This window comes from Eleutherodactylus coqui, chromosome 10, assembly GCF_035609145.1.
Source record: "Eleutherodactylus coqui strain aEleCoq1 chromosome 10, aEleCoq1.hap1, whole genome shotgun sequence".
In the NCBI taxonomy this organism is placed as follows: Eukaryota; Metazoa; Chordata; class Amphibia; order Anura; family Eleutherodactylidae; genus Eleutherodactylus; species Eleutherodactylus coqui.
Genome location: NC_089846.1, coordinates 104,758,173 through 104,774,758, shown reverse-complemented (window position 1 = coordinate 104,774,758; position 16,586 = coordinate 104,758,173). Strand labels below are relative to the sequence as shown.

The 16,586-nt window shown below is 44.8% G+C and overlaps 1 protein-coding gene across 1 annotated transcript in view; it reads right to left on the bottom strand.

The window, feature by feature from the left end:
• Window positions 1-6,276: 6,276 nt before the first annotated feature.
• TMEM255A (transmembrane protein 255A) overlaps window positions 6,277-16,586 on the bottom strand; it is a 50,738-nt gene continuing 40,428 nt past the window's right edge. The window contains exons 5-9 of the mRNA XM_066581686.1: window positions 15,866-15,943; window positions 15,159-15,247; window positions 12,507-12,666; window positions 11,710-11,853; window positions 6,277-7,182 (exon numbers count right to left, since the gene is read on the bottom strand). Coding sequence (XP_066437783.1) covers window positions 7,021-7,182; window positions 11,710-11,853; window positions 12,507-12,666; window positions 15,159-15,247; window positions 15,866-15,943 — 633 coding nt within the window. The 3' untranslated portion in view covers window positions 6,277-7,020. The remainder of the gene's footprint in view (window positions 7,183-11,709; window positions 11,854-12,506; window positions 12,667-15,158; window positions 15,248-15,865; window positions 15,944-16,586) is intronic.

The following is a 16,586-nucleotide window of genomic DNA, read 5'->3' as shown; positions in this document are numbered from 1 at the left end:
CTGTGGCCATTGTGTCGATGCCCATACTGCCTGGCACAGCGCTGTGATGGTTTTCAGTGGTACTGGCAGCAATAGCTCTGCCAGTATGTTATCTATGCCTGGTGTTTTTTATTTTTGGCTACTTGTTTAATTGCCATAACTTCTGACTCCATAATGAAGGGCTCTAAGTTCTTTAGACGCCCCGCCCCCCCCAAAAAAACCCCAAACTGTACTTACCTTTTACATCTGTACAATTTTTGTTTCTGCTTTTGTATGCCCCCTACAATACCTCAGATTTCATATGCATGTAGCTCTACCCGTTTCTCGCATGGTGAGGACATAAGACTGATTTGAAGGAATGCTGCCATCCAATAGGTGGAGGGCAGAGGGATTTTTCAATCTTCCTTATTGGCATAAAACTAAGACATTATAATAGAAACCTTCTTTCCTCTAGACATAGAGGGCGCCCCTTGTTACAATACTGAGTATAATAAAGAGAGATCTCTGTATTATCCCCCCGATATATTTATACATAGTTATTAGGTCACCCATCAGCCGTCTTTTTTCTATACCAAATAACCCCAATTTTGATAACCTCTCTGGGTATTGTAGTCCGCCAATTCCATTTATTAACTTAATTGCCCACTTTTATGCCCGCTCAAACTCTGATATGTCCTTCTTGAATACCGATGCCCAAAACTGTCCACAAATATTCCATGTGTGGTCTGACCAGTGACTTGTAGAGAGGAAAAACAATGTTCTCGTCCTGTGCCCCTAGACCTCTTTTGTTGCACCCCATGATCCTATTTTCCTTGGCAGCAGCTGCCTGACACTGGTTGCTCCAGTTAAAGGGGTTGTCCCGCGCCAAAACGTTTTTTTTTTTTTTCAACCCCCCCCGTTCGGCGCGAGACAACCCCGATGCAGGGACCTAAAGAAAGCTTACCGGAGCGCTTACCTTAATCCCCGCGCTCCGGTGACTTCTATACTTACCGGTGAAGATGGCCGCCGGGATCCTCTTCCTCCGTGGACCGCAGCTCTTCTGTGCGGTCCATTGCCGATTCCAGCCTCCTGATTGGCTGGAATCGGCACGTGACGGGGCGGAGCTACACGGAGCTACACGGAGCCCCATAGAGAACAGGAGAAGACCTGGACTGCGCAAGCGCGGCTAATTTGGCCATCGGAGGGCAAAAATTAGTCGGCTCCATGGTAACGAGGACGCTAGCAACGGAGCAGGTAAGTATAAAACTTTTTATAACTTCTGTATGGCTCATAATTAATGCACAATGTATATTACAAAGTGCATTATTATGGCCATACAGAAGTGTATAGACCCACTTGCTGCCGCGGGACAACCCCTTTAAGCTTACAGTTAATTAAAATCCCCCCAATTCCTTTTCCATGTCAGTGTTTCCCATTTAGGCCTTAGTCAGACGGGCGTTTTTTCGCGCGATTTGCGGATCGCATGACGGATGCGCATCCGCAAATCGCGTGACCGGTGCGCGCAAGTCGCCCGCAAATCGCCCGAAAATCTGCTCCTAGCCGCGTTTCATTAGAAATGGGCTGGAGCTGTCCAGCGCATTGCATTCAATGGAGACGGCAATAGAGCCCGCTCCATTTAAAGCAATGCGCTGCGGGCGAGCCCGGGATGAATTGTCGGGAAGGGCTTAAATATATAAGCTCTTCCCTGCAATGCATCCTAAAATGTGTAAAAATAAAATTTATATATATATATATATATATATATATATATATATATATATATATATATATATATATATATATATAAAATTGAATGTATGTCTGTCTGCGTGCGTGTCTGCGTGTCTGCGTGTCTGTTTGTCCTTTATGCGCTACTACACCATTCATCCGATCGCCATGAAACTTTGGGAAGTTGTTAAGTACACTCCTGGGAAGATTATAGGCATAGTACAAATATCCTACGATAAATGGCGCGCGAGCGTCGTCGAAAGTTACGCCCCCCCCCACGTAGATCGAATAAGTAAGCCACCTGCTATTGTGATGTCATCACTGATGTCATCAACATCGGACGCCCTTGAACATGCCCCAACATGTTCTATAAAGCTGCACTGTGATGTCATTAAGGCTCTATTATGACACGTACAGCTTGGAACCACTAGAGCACGCCAGCCAATTACCATTGGAGTTGGAAGTGGGTAAACAAGTACTAGGATATCTTCCTAAGAAGCCACAGCAGCCGGATAAATTGTATGTTCCACCCAACGGCTATTTTATTCAGCCCGCAAGGGGGAAGCAGCGGCCTACAAAATCTAATTCTCTCATTTCCTGATGTCATAGATAGATAGATAAATAGATAGACTGTATGCAATAACCCTGATAGATAGATAGATAGATAGATAGATAGACTGTATGCAATAACCCTGATAGATAGATAGACTGTATGCAATGACACGTACAGCTTGAAACCATAAATACTAGAGCACGCCAGCCATTTACAGTCAGTCTCCATTGGAGTTGGAAGTGGGCAAACATGTACTAGGCCAGTGATGGCGAACCTTTTAGGGACCGAGTGCCCAAACTACAACCCAAAACCCACTTATGTATCGCACCAACACGTCAGGGGGCGGGGCTTATCACAACGTATGATTTTACCCCCGTCGTTCTAAAAAGGACAAGGCTGTTTCAGAATAGACCGGGTGCAGATTCTGACTGCTTTTTGGACGCGGAAATACTGCAGAATGTCCTCAGCGGAGATTTCTTTGGAAAATTCTGCAGCATTTCCGCATCTAAAAAGCAGTCAAAATCTGCACCCGGTCTATTCTGAAAGAGCCCTGCCCATTTCTGCCACATGTACACATACCCCAGCGGTAATAGTGACACCTTCACCCCAGCGATAATAGTGACATCCCACAGCAGTAATAATAGTGACACTCCCCCCATTAGTAATAAGAGTGACATACCCCAGCGGTCCCCCAGCAGTAAAAATGCCCGCCCCCCCCCCCCAGCGGTTCCCCCAGCAGTCATAATACCCCCCCCCCCAGTGGTCCACCAGCAGTCACAATGCCACCCCCAGCTGTCCGCCAGCAATAATAATGCCCCCCTCCCCCCAAGTGGTTCCCCCAGCAGTCATAATGGCTCCCCCCCAGCGGTTCTCCTGGCAGTCATCATGCCCCTCTTCCCCCACAGAGATTTTCTTGGCAGTCACCATGCCCCCCCTCCCCCCAACGATTCTCCCAGCAGTCATGCCTCCGCTCCCCCGCCAGCGATTCTCCCAGCAGTCAGAATGTCTCCCACCCCCCCCCAGCGATTCTCCCAGCAGTCAGAATGTCTCCCATCCCCCCCCAGTGATTCTCCCAGCAGTCAGAATGTCTCCGATCCCCCCCCAGCGATTCTCCCAGCAGTCAGAATGTCTCCCATCCCCCCCCAGCAATTCTCCCAGCAGTAAGAATGTCTCCCCCTCCCCCCCCAGCAATTCTCCCAGCAGTAAGAATGTCTCCCCCTCCCCCCCCAGCAATTCTCCCAGCAGTAAGAATGTCTCCCCCTCCCCCCCCAGCAATTCTCCCAGCAGTAAGAATGTCTCCCCCCCTCCCCCAGCGATTCTCACACAACGGCTATTTTATTCAGCCTGCAAGGGGGAAGCAGCGGCCTACAAAACCTCAGTGGTCACTGCTGCCGTCATCTAGATATATAAAAACGAAGTATGTATGTATGTCTGTCTTCGCAGCAACGCGCGACGGGTACGCTAGTATATATATATATATATATATATATTACACACACACATACATACATACATATACATACATACCTGCTCCCGGCAGCCGGAGTTCCGCGCGGCCGTCCTGCTGTGGGTGTGAAGGGGGTGTGAGTCAGACCTGCCCCCTGATTGGCTCAGCGCTGAGCCAATCAGAGGCATGTCTCACTCACACCCATTCATGAATGGATGTGAGTCAGACCTGCCCCTGATTGGCTCAGCGCTGAGAGGCAGCAGTCACTCACCCATTCATGAATTCATGAATGGGTGTGTGAGTGAAACCTGCCTCTGATTGGTCAGGGCTGTGACCAATCAGAGGCAGATCATTCAGCAGGAGGGGATTTTAAAGCCCCGCCGGCTGAATAGTGCCGAGAAGCAGTTCAGGAGAACTGACAGCGGCCACGGCTGGACTCCGGCTGCAGCGGAAAGGTGAGTATCCAATTTTTTTTTATTTTAACACATTTTAGGATGAATTGAAGGGAAGGGCTTATATATTTAAGCCCTTCCCGACAATTAACCCCGCGCACGCCGGCAGCCCATTGCTTTCAATGGAGCAGCTGTATTGCCGGCTCCATTGAATTCAATGGGCAAACATCGTTCTTCTCTGCCACAGCTGTTACAGCTGTGGCAGAGAAGAATGATTTGTCTTCTATATGTTCTCAATGGGGTCGGCGCTGCTGCCGCCGGCCCCATTGAGCACATATAGAGAAGAGAACAGGAATCGCAGATCGCAGATAGGTGCGATCTGCGATTTTTTGTTCTATAATTTATCGGACGAGCGCATAAAAAGCGCTCATGTGTCCGATACCATTGCAAAGCAATGGTTTTATAAAATCGCCGGACGCATGCGCATGCGCAAATCGCGGCTAAAAACGCCCGTCTAAGGCCTTACTGTGTAATGGTGACAAGCGTTTCCTCTGCCCATGTGAAGAACCTTACATTTATCAGTGTTAACCGGCATTTGCCACTTTTCTGCCCCCAACTCCTCCAGATCCATTTCTAACCACATTCTTTTCTCTAGTGTTAATATTTGCAGATGATACAAAACTATGTCAAGTAATTGATATTTCATCATTATACAATCCCTCGACGAGGTTAAATGTATTAATAGAGCCCAATACTGCCCCCTATAGTACTCAGCTAGTAACAATGACCTAATCAGTATGCACCATTAATAACCACTTATCACTAACTAGTTACTTACCCACATTCTTGCCCAGGGCAAGCATTCTCATTTTATATACCAACCTTTTATGCGACACAGCATCAAATGCTTTGGAAAAAAAATAGAAATACGAGATCCAATAACTCTCCCCGGTCCAGTCTAGAACTTACCTCCTCATAGAAACCAAATAGATTGGGATGTTTTAGGAGAAATGGCTTTATGAGGAATTGGTCCTGTCAAACCAGAGATAGAGAAATGGTCACAGAAACGGTTTGTGATGTATAAAGTTTAGCAGATGTACCTTTACTCCCAGCTCCTTCTTCCACCCCAGCGCCACATGGAACAGGAAAAGAATCAGAGAAAGGCAATTTACTACAAGCCCCATATTGCCTTTGATGTGCCTCTTCCTTCTCCTTACCCATTATGCAAAATCACATGGAGGAAATTTGCACTGGCAAACACTACACGCAACGTCAGTCAATTTTTCCATCCATATTTCGAGACGAGACAATACTGCACTTGCACACTACAGGCAGTAGGTCCAGGCAAAATTTATGCTCAGTAGAGTTGAGCAGACGTACTCTGCCGAGCTTGATGCTTGTTCAAGTCTTAGCGTACGCGATGGTGCTCGTTACTCGAATGAGCATCACGCAATGTTCGACCCCGCCCCAGTTTTTGGCCCCTAGCGCGAGCGTCAATGGCAAACTTTTTGGCTGAGGGAGAGAGAGAAGGAGAGAGAACACACGAACCAAGAAAAAAAAAAAAAAAGCTTGGCACCCGGCATCCAACATACAAAAATGCTCGGGTCTCCCATTGTCCCATTGTAGTCAATGGGGTTCGTTACTTGAGTAGAGCTCTCGAATTTTACGAAAAGCTCGACTCGAATAACGCGGACCCGAGCATTTGGGTGCTCGCTCATCTCTAATGCTCAGCTTTCTCAAGTCTAAGAGGAAGGCCAAGAACACTGGTTGGATCAATGCACCAATATTACAGAGCCAGATCTAGCTGCACAGTCCGATTATGCCCTGATGTATACTCCAATGAAAGCATCCGTAGATGGACCCCTTCCGAAGGAACAGCAGGGTTCTCAGCAAATCGGTTGGACTGACTCTTTAATGGCTCGGTCTCCAGTCCCTTTCTCTCGAACAATCTTCTAAATGGATTTATGACCAAATCAAAGTTGAATGTGTAGCCTATTACACTTGTGAGTTGAAGTAAAGGACTAGAGAAGCTTGATGAGGCCCAAACTACAGAGTGTCCAAGAGTTGGACACAACTGGAATAGGAAACTACCTACACTTGATTTTACAATGATTTTGTCAATAAGTACAGTGCTTATAAAGTTGACTGACGTAAAAAAAAAATACCCCCAAAAAAGGATATTGGCGGTAATCACAGCATTGTTGCACATCAGACTTTATTTTATGTTACATAGTGATATCTTCACAAACTTATAATACAATTAAGAGGCACCGATGTTGCGTGATAAAATGAGACTTCCCAGTTATTTCTCAGTCCCATACATGGTAGAATCCCTGGATTTGGATGTAAACAGTATCTTCTGTGTCAAGTTTACATTAACTGGTAGTTTACAAGTCAACTACTCAAAGGCCTTCTCATCGATACGTTTTTAAACTCCTATTGAGCCACTAGAGCTTCGATAGACAATCTCATATCTCCAGTGTCTCTTGCTTTTGCTGGTGCTTTGATTGAAAAGGAGGAAGCATGAGCCAAAGACAAGTTGCAGCGGTGAGATTGCCCAGGCATTGCAGTTTCACACAGTGGCCATGGGGGGGGAAAAAAAAAAATCTGTGAATCACTACACACAGTAACAAAAAAGTATACACTTGTACAACAAATGAAGCACAGAGGCTAGTCCTACAATTAATGCACCGTTAAATTATTTTTTTTCCCCCGATTTCAGCACATCCATATAAAGCGGACAATGTGCATTTTCCATTTGGCAGAAGTTAAAAAGTCCATGTTGCACCTGGGGCATCTTGCACACATGTACACATATAATTTACAGTCATTCATTCCACACGGATATCTTTACAGGTATTCCGTAAATATATAAAACCTATTATTTGGCGGGCTTTTGGCCTATATTTTGTAGGAAGAGACGAAGATCTGTGCCAGGAGGATCATGGTGTGTAAGGTGGAGGCTTTTCATCCGGTGGAAAATAAGGTGGAGAGTAGCGAGGGGGAGGATTGGATGGCCACATGAAACTGGGACCAGACTGTGAGGTGGAGTTAGGATCATCTGATAAGCCAGAGGGTGTAGAAGCCGGGAAGACAGTGGAATGCTGCAGAACAAATGCATATAGAATGGTCATTACAAGTCTTTTATTGTTAAAGTGTACCACTAGTGAAAAGATATTACATAATGCATTTTTGCAACCATTTGCAATCATTTTGGGAAGCCTTTACAATATAAATTGTAGCCAAATGTGCTGCAAACCTCTACGAGGGGGTGTTGATAAGTTTTGAGCCTTTCCCAGAAGTTTTAAAACTAGCCATTTCGGGGTTGACAGTGAGAAACCCAGTAGAAGGCCTGTCTCAGTCTCCGTGCCCTCAAATGTGAAAGCCATCCATGACAGGATCATGGAGGACCGCCTAATATCAGCCAAAAGTATTGTTACATATCTAGGGATAGCACGTGAGACAGTTGGTGCCATTATCCACAACCACTTGGGAATGAGAAAGCTTACAGCCAAGTGGAACCCAAAACGTTTGACAATCAAACAGGAGAAGAGGAGGCGTATGGGGACACCAGTGGCTGTTTTGGAGCATTTTGCAAGAAATGAGTCGGATTTCCTGAACAAACTGGATCATAACTGTAGATCCATGTCTCATCACCAGTAACCAGAGACAAACGAACAGTCTAAGGAATGGAGGCATAGCGGTTCCCCCAGGCCAAAGAAGTTCTGTGTGCAAAAGTCAGCGCAGAAGCAAAGGGCAACCATTTTTTGAGATAAGAGAGTTCTGCTCCCAAAGAGTTCAACCATCAATGCAACATATTACTATTCATTATTGACAAAGCTGAGACAATATATTAAGGAAAAACGTTGAGGAAAGCGAAAAAAGTGTCATTCTGTTGCATGACAATGCCCCGTCACACACTGCAGGTACCAGTATTGCAAAAATGACCTCCTTAGGCTTTCAACTGATGCCCCATCCACCCTAGTCGCCCCACCAGGCTCCGTCTGAGGAACAGATGGTAGTCAATCTCAAAAAACACCTTAAGGGACAACGGTTTGGGAATGCTTTGGATGCAACTAGTGCTGCAGATGAGTGGTTTGACCAGCAGTCGGAAGAATTCTATTTCAGGGACTAAAAAAGCTGCAGAAGAGAAGTCACAAGTGCATTGACATCCTTGGGAATATGTAGAATAGTGTGGCAGGTTCAGCTTCCCAGCTCAATATTTGTGGGTAAGGCTCAATACTTATCAGCACCGCCTCGTATACTCTGCCAATTCTGTAACAGTAGATTGATATCATCTGTCGTGTTACAGGTATGGTAGACCTGCAGTCAATTTCTGGTCACTAGTCCTAAAACTTGACAGTTTATATTACTTTTCCCAGTTAATATACTCTTGCAGTCAAACATCTTTTATACCGCAGAGACTACACACAGCCACCCGTCCGATCCCATCTGGTAAGGAAGCCTCCAGAGGTGGAAGGCTCTCTGTTTTGAGTGGAATTTCATAAAATCGGCCTAACAACACAGTTCCATTTTGGAGAGAGGCGCATGTCCCTAAGGCGAGACCGAAACCTAACAGACGTCTTTGGCCATAAATATGCAGAATCGAAATATCCTTTTAAAGGGCCATGACTTGAAGGGGACAATAAGAAAGATGTGCAAGGCATAACTTTGTGTGAGGTGGTAAAATTAAAAGTGGCTTATGCTTTATGCATCTTAACTTATAATAATTTGCTCTTCTCAAGAAGAAGCAGTACCCAACCAAAGAGTTGTGTCAAAGGCATCTCACCCAGCCAACCAGTACCATACTGCGTAGTAATGAGGAATGAGAACGCCGAAACAACCGTTTACTGATAATCATATTCTGATGAGCCATCTTTTTTATGGCGCTGCATCAGAATAAATTTGCAGGGCCGAGGAGTGTAATAAGCTCCTTGCCTTCAGCTATTCAATTGATAATGGTGAGAGGAAATAAAACACAGTACCAGGGGCCCCCAGGACTATGTTGTTCCCCCTAACTCCCCCTCCCGATTGTCTTCTTCCCACTAACCCTACCACCCCCTCCGGTAATCAGCATGCCTGTGGCAAAAAGGTGGGCACATGTGCTAAGCTGCCTTTGGCAGCAGTTAGCACATAGCAACCACCAGGGCTCACTGTCATTGGTTCCTGGTCACATGGATCTCTGCTGTATTTAATTTTACCAAGGTGTATCACATAGGATTAGTGCCATTTATTTTTCTCTTCTCACTGAGTGAGTTTGTGAGAGAAAAGAGAGTAAACAAAATAATTTTTTTAAAATTATTTTATATATCACTTTATTGGAGAGCATTAAAGGGGTTGTCCCCCGCCGAAACGTTTTTTTTTTTTTTTCAACAGCCCCCTGTTCGGCGCGAGACAACCCCGATGCAGGGGTTAAACAAGAACACCGGACAGCGCTTACCTGAATCCCCGCGCTCCGGTGACTTCTTACTTACCTGCTGAAGATGGCCGCCGGGATCTTCTCCCTCGGTGGACCGCAGGGCTTCTGTGCGGTCCATTGCCGATTCCAGCCTCCTAATTGGCTGGAATCGGCACGTGACGGGGCGGAGCTACAAGGAGTCGCTCTCCGGCACGAGCGGCCCCATTCAGAAAAGAAGAAGACCCGGACTGCGCAAGCGCGTCTAATCTGGCGATTAGACGCTGAAAATTAGACGGCTCCATGGAAACGAGGACGCTAGCAACGGAGCAGGTAAGTGAAAAATTTCTGATAACTTCTGTATGGCTCATAATTAATGCACAATGTACATTACAAAGTGCATTAATATGGCCATACAGAAGTGTATAGACCCACTTTGTTTCGCGGGACAACCCCTTTAAGTGGAGACTTTTTGGTACAATTCACTTAAAAAGGGTTTTCTAGGCAAAAAGTATTGATACTCAGGATAGGGCATCAATAGTTAATCGCCAGGGATCTGCTGCTTGGGATACCCAGTGACCAGCGAATCCTCCGGCCCACTGTCAGCGCAGCAAGGCCAGACATAATCATCTGGGACCGAATTGGAAGTGCCATAGCGGGCTTCACTCCCAATGGGAGCTGACGTGGCTATTACACTTCCATGTTCGACCCCCCACTGATCAGCAAGTTATCCCCTATATTGTAGATAGGAGATAACTTGTAATTCTGGTAACAACCCCTTTAATTTCTGTAGCGCCTATTATTCAGTGATTATACCAGTGAGTGCTTCCATTAGGTGGAAAGTGCTCATTAGCCATTATGGCTGACATCAGAAGAGACTTGGTTTAAAGGGGTTGTCCAGTTGCAACCTACTGATTGGCCCATCAGCAGGATAGGCCATCAATAATATATTGATGGGGGTCTGCCACCTGGGACCCCCACGATCAGCTGTTTGATGGGTCTGTGTGTTCATACAATGAGATGATTTATGCAGGAAGCAGACAACTCCATTCCTACAGCATTGGCCAGGGTTGGTATTGAAGATCAAGTTCTCATTCACTTCAGAGCCTGCAATACCAAGTCTGGCCACTGTAGCGAGAATGAAGCTGTCCATTTCCTGCAAAATCAGAATGAGAATGACAGGCGGTGGCACAGTGAGAGGGGGCTAGAGGAAAGGAAATACAAGATGTGTATTAAAAAGGGGCTGCATTCATTTTGGGGTCCGGTCTAAGCAAGTGTATTAATCTTGGGGTCTCATCTAGGGGCTTGTATTAATTTGAGGGTTCAGTCTGGGTGCCAGTATTAAAGGCGCAATAAATGTCAAGGTAATCTGTGGCTTTTCAAAGGTGTTTGAATCTCTATTTGCAGGTACGGGCCCTTTTACATGGAACGATTATTATTTTGATTTTTGCTGCACAGCGGGATTCTGAATAACTATTGTTGAGTGTAAATGCCGCCAGCAACTGAATGACGAACGATAATTCTTCATCATTCGGATCATGCAGCCATAAAAATCTAACGACGATCAGCTTGTGGAAACAGGCAGACATTCATTTATTAACGACTGCCCGTTTACTGTGAACAGAAGTGGGCGGGTCGGAACAATCTCCGCCTCCATTCGCTGAGCAATGATTACTCTTGTGTAAAAGCACAGGAGCGATCATCGCTGGGACAACTGTTGGGCGCTTGTCTGCCTAGAGCACAGATATATACCCTGTACCGCACTGACAGGCACCACTAACAAAATAATAAAGGTTATTCACTGCACCTGACAGTGGTTTTAAGGTTATGTCATTCTTGCTGTTATAGAAGCAAAGCCGCTATAATTCAAAAAACACACGTTGCACAAGAAATAAAGGACATTAGACATTTATGCAAGTAGACAACTCCATTCCCACAGTAGTGGCCAGGCTTGGTATTGCAGGCCAAGCTCGCATTCACTTCAATGCTTGCAATTCCAAGCCTGGCCACTATAGTGAGACCGGAGCTGTCAACTTCCTGCAGAAATCATCTCAGTGCACAAGCACACAGACCAAGCTGATTGGTGGAAGTCCCTGGCAACAGACCCTTGTCAATCCACTATTTATGATCTCCTCTGCTGACAGGCCATTAATGAGTCGCAGAAAATGCCATTTACAATCTGCCTGTCATTAAGTGAAAATCTCAATATCATTGTATCAATATTATATTTCCATACCTGTAAGTCATAGGCAGTGTAGGGTGGCAGATGTGGAGTGCTGTGATAGTAGGTATTATAGGACGGCACTGGAGGTCTTGTGTTGTATTGTACAGTAGGACGTGGGGTCTCCACAATACAACTAATGGCAGGAATAGTAGGATTCTGTAAAAAAAACATGGAAAAACTTTATACTAATGTACTGTCTTTCCCCAAAAATAAGACCCTGTCGTTATTAAGTATTGCCCCAAAAGAGGCGCTAGGTCTTATTATACTTACCTAGCAGGCTCAGTCCAGGTCCCTCCCGCTGCTCTCCGGAACTCCGACGCACTGAGCCGCGGCATTGATTGGCCAATTCATAAATCCCACCTCCACAATGAGATGACTGTGATTGGTTCTTCGCCTGCTGCTTAGCCAATCAATGCAGTGCTCGAACCAATCAGTCATCGCATTGGTTTATCAAACGCTGCATTGATTGGCTCTTGAGCGCTGATCAGCCAATCAGAGCCATTGCATTGTGGAGGTGGGATTATGAATCCCTTCACTAGGAAGTGATCTTCTGTGGGCTGAAAGAAGCGCGCCGGAGCTCTGGAAAGCAGTGGGGGGCGGGACCAAGCCTACTACGTAATGTATTCTCTTTTTTTATGTAATGCAGCTAGGACTTATTTTCAGAGTAGGGCTTATATTTCAAGCCTCCCCCCCCCCCCCCAAAAAAAAATCAAGGTAGGGTTACTGTAGGAGACCAATACTAGAATACTGAACTGACTACCAAGTATTAAGAAACAAATGCAAGAAAAATGGAAATGACTTCTGCTCACCATGTCTTTGAATCCACCAAGTATTGCAGCAGTAATAATCCCCAGGAACAGACCCACAATATTCAGTATAGTTACCGACCAGAGTAAGTGGTACAGATGTATAACATCTTGGCAGCTCTTAACGTCAGTGTATTCATAGTACAGACCTGAAATCCCAGCCCTGCGAATAGAAAGAGACTAAATCACACTATTTGGTTATTGCATTATTTTCAGGCTACCTTCTTGGGTCCCGGGGGATCAGGTTATGGTCTTTAAGTCCTTAAGGATCAGGGTGTTTCGTTCCAAAAAGGCCCAGACGCTTTAGGGATTTTACCCATGTGGTGTTTTTATGTTCCCAGGTGCCAAAATTATTTTTGATGCACTTGTTTTTTCCCAGTGACATATAGGGCTATTTAATATCTTCTTTTTCCTTGTTTTTTTTTCTGTTTTTCAGTTTTATTACAGGCAAAAAGCTATAAAAAAGTGATTTATAGTTTATTTTTAAAATTAGTATATTTATGCTAAGCTAAAATACAGAAATGGCTTCCTTATTTTGTTTTGCTATATAGTTTGCATCCTGTCAGATTACATGGTGGATTTGGCAACGGGTTTGGTTGCCGTTGGCAGTGGGTAGTTTTCTTTAATATATATTTTTATTTATATTCTGTTTTTTTTTTTCTTACTTACTTTTGTAACCTCTATGTCCCCATGACATCATATAAGACCTCTGGGGGTTAGTCAGATATAATATATGTAATTTAATATACCATATATACTAGAGTATAAGCCTAGTTTTTTAGCACATTTTTTATGCTGAAAAAGCCCCCCTCGGCTTATACTCGAGGGAGGTTAAAAAAAACAAAAAACACAATACTCACCTCCCAGCCGGTGTGTCCCCAGCGCGATGGTCTCTCCAGCGGTGCGGCAAGCAGCTTGAGAATTCTCTCCGCTGTCATCTCCCTCCTCCGCTTTGAATTCCCCCGCTGTCAGAGCTGTTTAACCCTTTCCAATCCAATTTGCATCCTGATTTTCCAAGGGACTTACTCTTTTTCTGCTGTTATACAACGGCGCTATCTGCTGGCTAAAGCCAGTACTGCATGAGGTGACACGTTGGATAGGCTCCGATAGCAGAGAGGCTGGCAACATACAGTAAGAGAACCCCGATGAACGTTTTCCAACACCGGAGCTGTGCAGCCTTAAATCATAATGTCTTCAGACGTCAGACAGTGGATTGGAAAGGGTTAAGTAAGCGCTGGGATTAGATTAAATTCCAGCCAAATCACCGCCGGCGCGCGATTATTCACAGCCATACAGTAAATGACATCACTGAATGACTGTGATTTGGTTTATCGAGCGCCAGTTGTGATTGGCTGGTGCTCAATCCAATCACAGGGCTTACTTACACAGCGCTGACGGGGAATTCAAAGCCGAGCAGGGAGATGACAATTTGAAAATTCTCAAGCAGCTTGCCGCACTGCCGGGAGACCATCGTGCCGGGGACACAGACGCAGGCTGGGAGGGGAGTATTGGATTTTTTTAAAAACCTAGAATATACTCGAGTATAGCTCGGCTTATACTCGAGTTAGTAAGTTTTACCATTTTTTTGTGGTAAAACTTATTGACTCGGCTTATACTCGGGTCGGCTAATACTCAAGTATATACGGTATTTATTTTAATTTCATAAACAATCTTTAACACCTTGACTGGAGCATTTAAAGGAGCCCCAGTTACAGGGAAAAACATCCCCTAGTAGTGACAATAGCAGACCCTGATCAGCTTTGCTAATGACTAAGACCCTGCAGCTCTGCCATGGCACCGTGGTCACATGATCAGGTCGAATAGAAGTTACACTTCACTACATAGCGCTCATTGAGCACTATGTAGCCTGCAAGAAAGAAGACAGAAGCAGTTAAAACAGCTTATGGTGTCCAGCCCTCCACGATTACATTGCAGAGCATTCAACGTAATAGCGGGAGCACGCTCTCTGTCAACCCTTTACATGCCGCAATCTATATTGATCACAGCATGTAAGGGATTAAGAGCGGGGATCAATGTTCTCATCGATCCCCACTGTTGCAGCAGGAGGCCATCTATCAGTCACAGCTGGCTCCTGCTACGGGATGGTGCAGGCTCCCTTCTGGGCCCACTCCATGCACAGGACATAAGTTTACGTCCTGTTGCAATAAGGATAATTTGCATCAAAAACTGGCATAAATTATAAACCTCCTCCAGCTAGTATAGATCTCTTTACCGCTGCACTCCTATGTAGACCAACGTTTAAAACATCAGTTTTAATAAATTCCCCCCATTGCTTATATTGGGTAAGATTTACTAAACTCAATGGACCTCAATTCTGGCTCAATTTACATTAAAAAAACAGTGTACATACCTTGCATCAGACTACGCGTTTTAGATCTTCTCTACTGAGGCGTAAAAAGTAAGTCAGGCTTAAAAATGCACCAACATTTTGGCAGCGAATATCAGTCTAAAGTAACAAACTAAGAGGAGGCATAAAGGAGGGGGACAGGGTCTAACATTTCTAGTAGGATTTACCAAATCTATCATACAACGTGCACCTCTGTGGTAAGTTCTGCCTGGTCTAGTGCTAAGTGGTCTCCGTTTAAGACGGTAATTATAATTATTTAATGACAACCATTTGGCGTTCTCACTCACCTTCCACAGTTATACAGCTCACAACAATAACACGTGTTGCTCTTAATCTTCAAAGCACAGAAGCCGCGAGCCGGGATCTGACAAGTAACCTGGAGAAGACACCGATAGGTAACACAGCTTCTATCAGTAAGTTCTTCAGCTATAACATAGTATATGAAGAGGAAGTCATGTGATCTTACCTCGATAAAACATAGTATATGAAGAGGAAGTCCTGTGATCTTACCGCGATATAACATAGTATATGAAGAGGAAGTCCTGTGATCTTACCGCGATATAACATAGTATATGAAGAGGAAGTCCTGTGATCTTACCGCGATATAACATAGTATATGAAGAGGAAGTCCTGTGATCTTACCGCGATATAACATAGTATATGAAGAGGAAGTCCTGTGATCTTACCGCGATATAACATAGTAGATGAAGAGGAAGTCCTGTGATCTTACCGCGATATAACATAGTATATGAAGAGGAAGTCCTGTGATCTTACCGCGATATAACATAGTATATGAAGAGGAAGTCCTGTGATCTTACCGCGATATAACATAGTATATGAAGAGGAAGTCATGTGATCTTACCGCGATATAACATAGTATATGAAGAGGAAGTCATGTGATCTTACCGCGATATAACATAGTATATGAAGAGGAAGTCATGTGATCTTACCGCGATATAACATAGTATATGAAGAGGAAGTCATGTGATCTTACCTCTGTCGTGTCAGTAGCGTGATCATCTCCCGCAGACGTAAAGTATCGGCATTTGCCTGCATAGACTGGTCTGAGATCCTTTAAAAGTAGAATTACTAATTAATTCCATGGCATCCTGCCTCCATTCTACCGCTTTCTGTTGCACAAATTAGTAAAGTCAACAGCCATATAGAAGTTAAGAAAATTTTTAAATGGTACGCCCACGGGATGCGGTAACCCCATGAGCCAAAACATTGCCCGTTCACGGTGGCAAGTGGCCGCACTATCTTGCAGGTAACACCATCATCATAAGGGGCCATAGCCCCTTTCATAGGGCTCCATCTGATTAATTAATGACCTTTCATTAAAGATAAGTGGTATAATTAATCATAAGCGGACCATAGACATAGGGATAAAACCACATGCTGTGGCTTGATGGAAGCCATGCCAACCCGCGTGCGGCCACTCCTTACCACAAGTGTACAAGGTTTTAGCTTCATGTGGCCGGTCACGCTACATGGTCTCCCTCTGGCTTCACACAGGCATATACGTATTTGCGTGCACCTGAGCGCTGCGTTTTTATAGAATAAACTAGGCTTTTTTTGGACACACATCGGGGTATTTTACTGTACTTTTTGCCCTCACATTGACTTTAATAAAATACACAGAAAAATAGGACATATCTATTTTATTTTTCTTTTGCATGACAGACGTGCACACAAAATGTGGAAATGTGAACGGG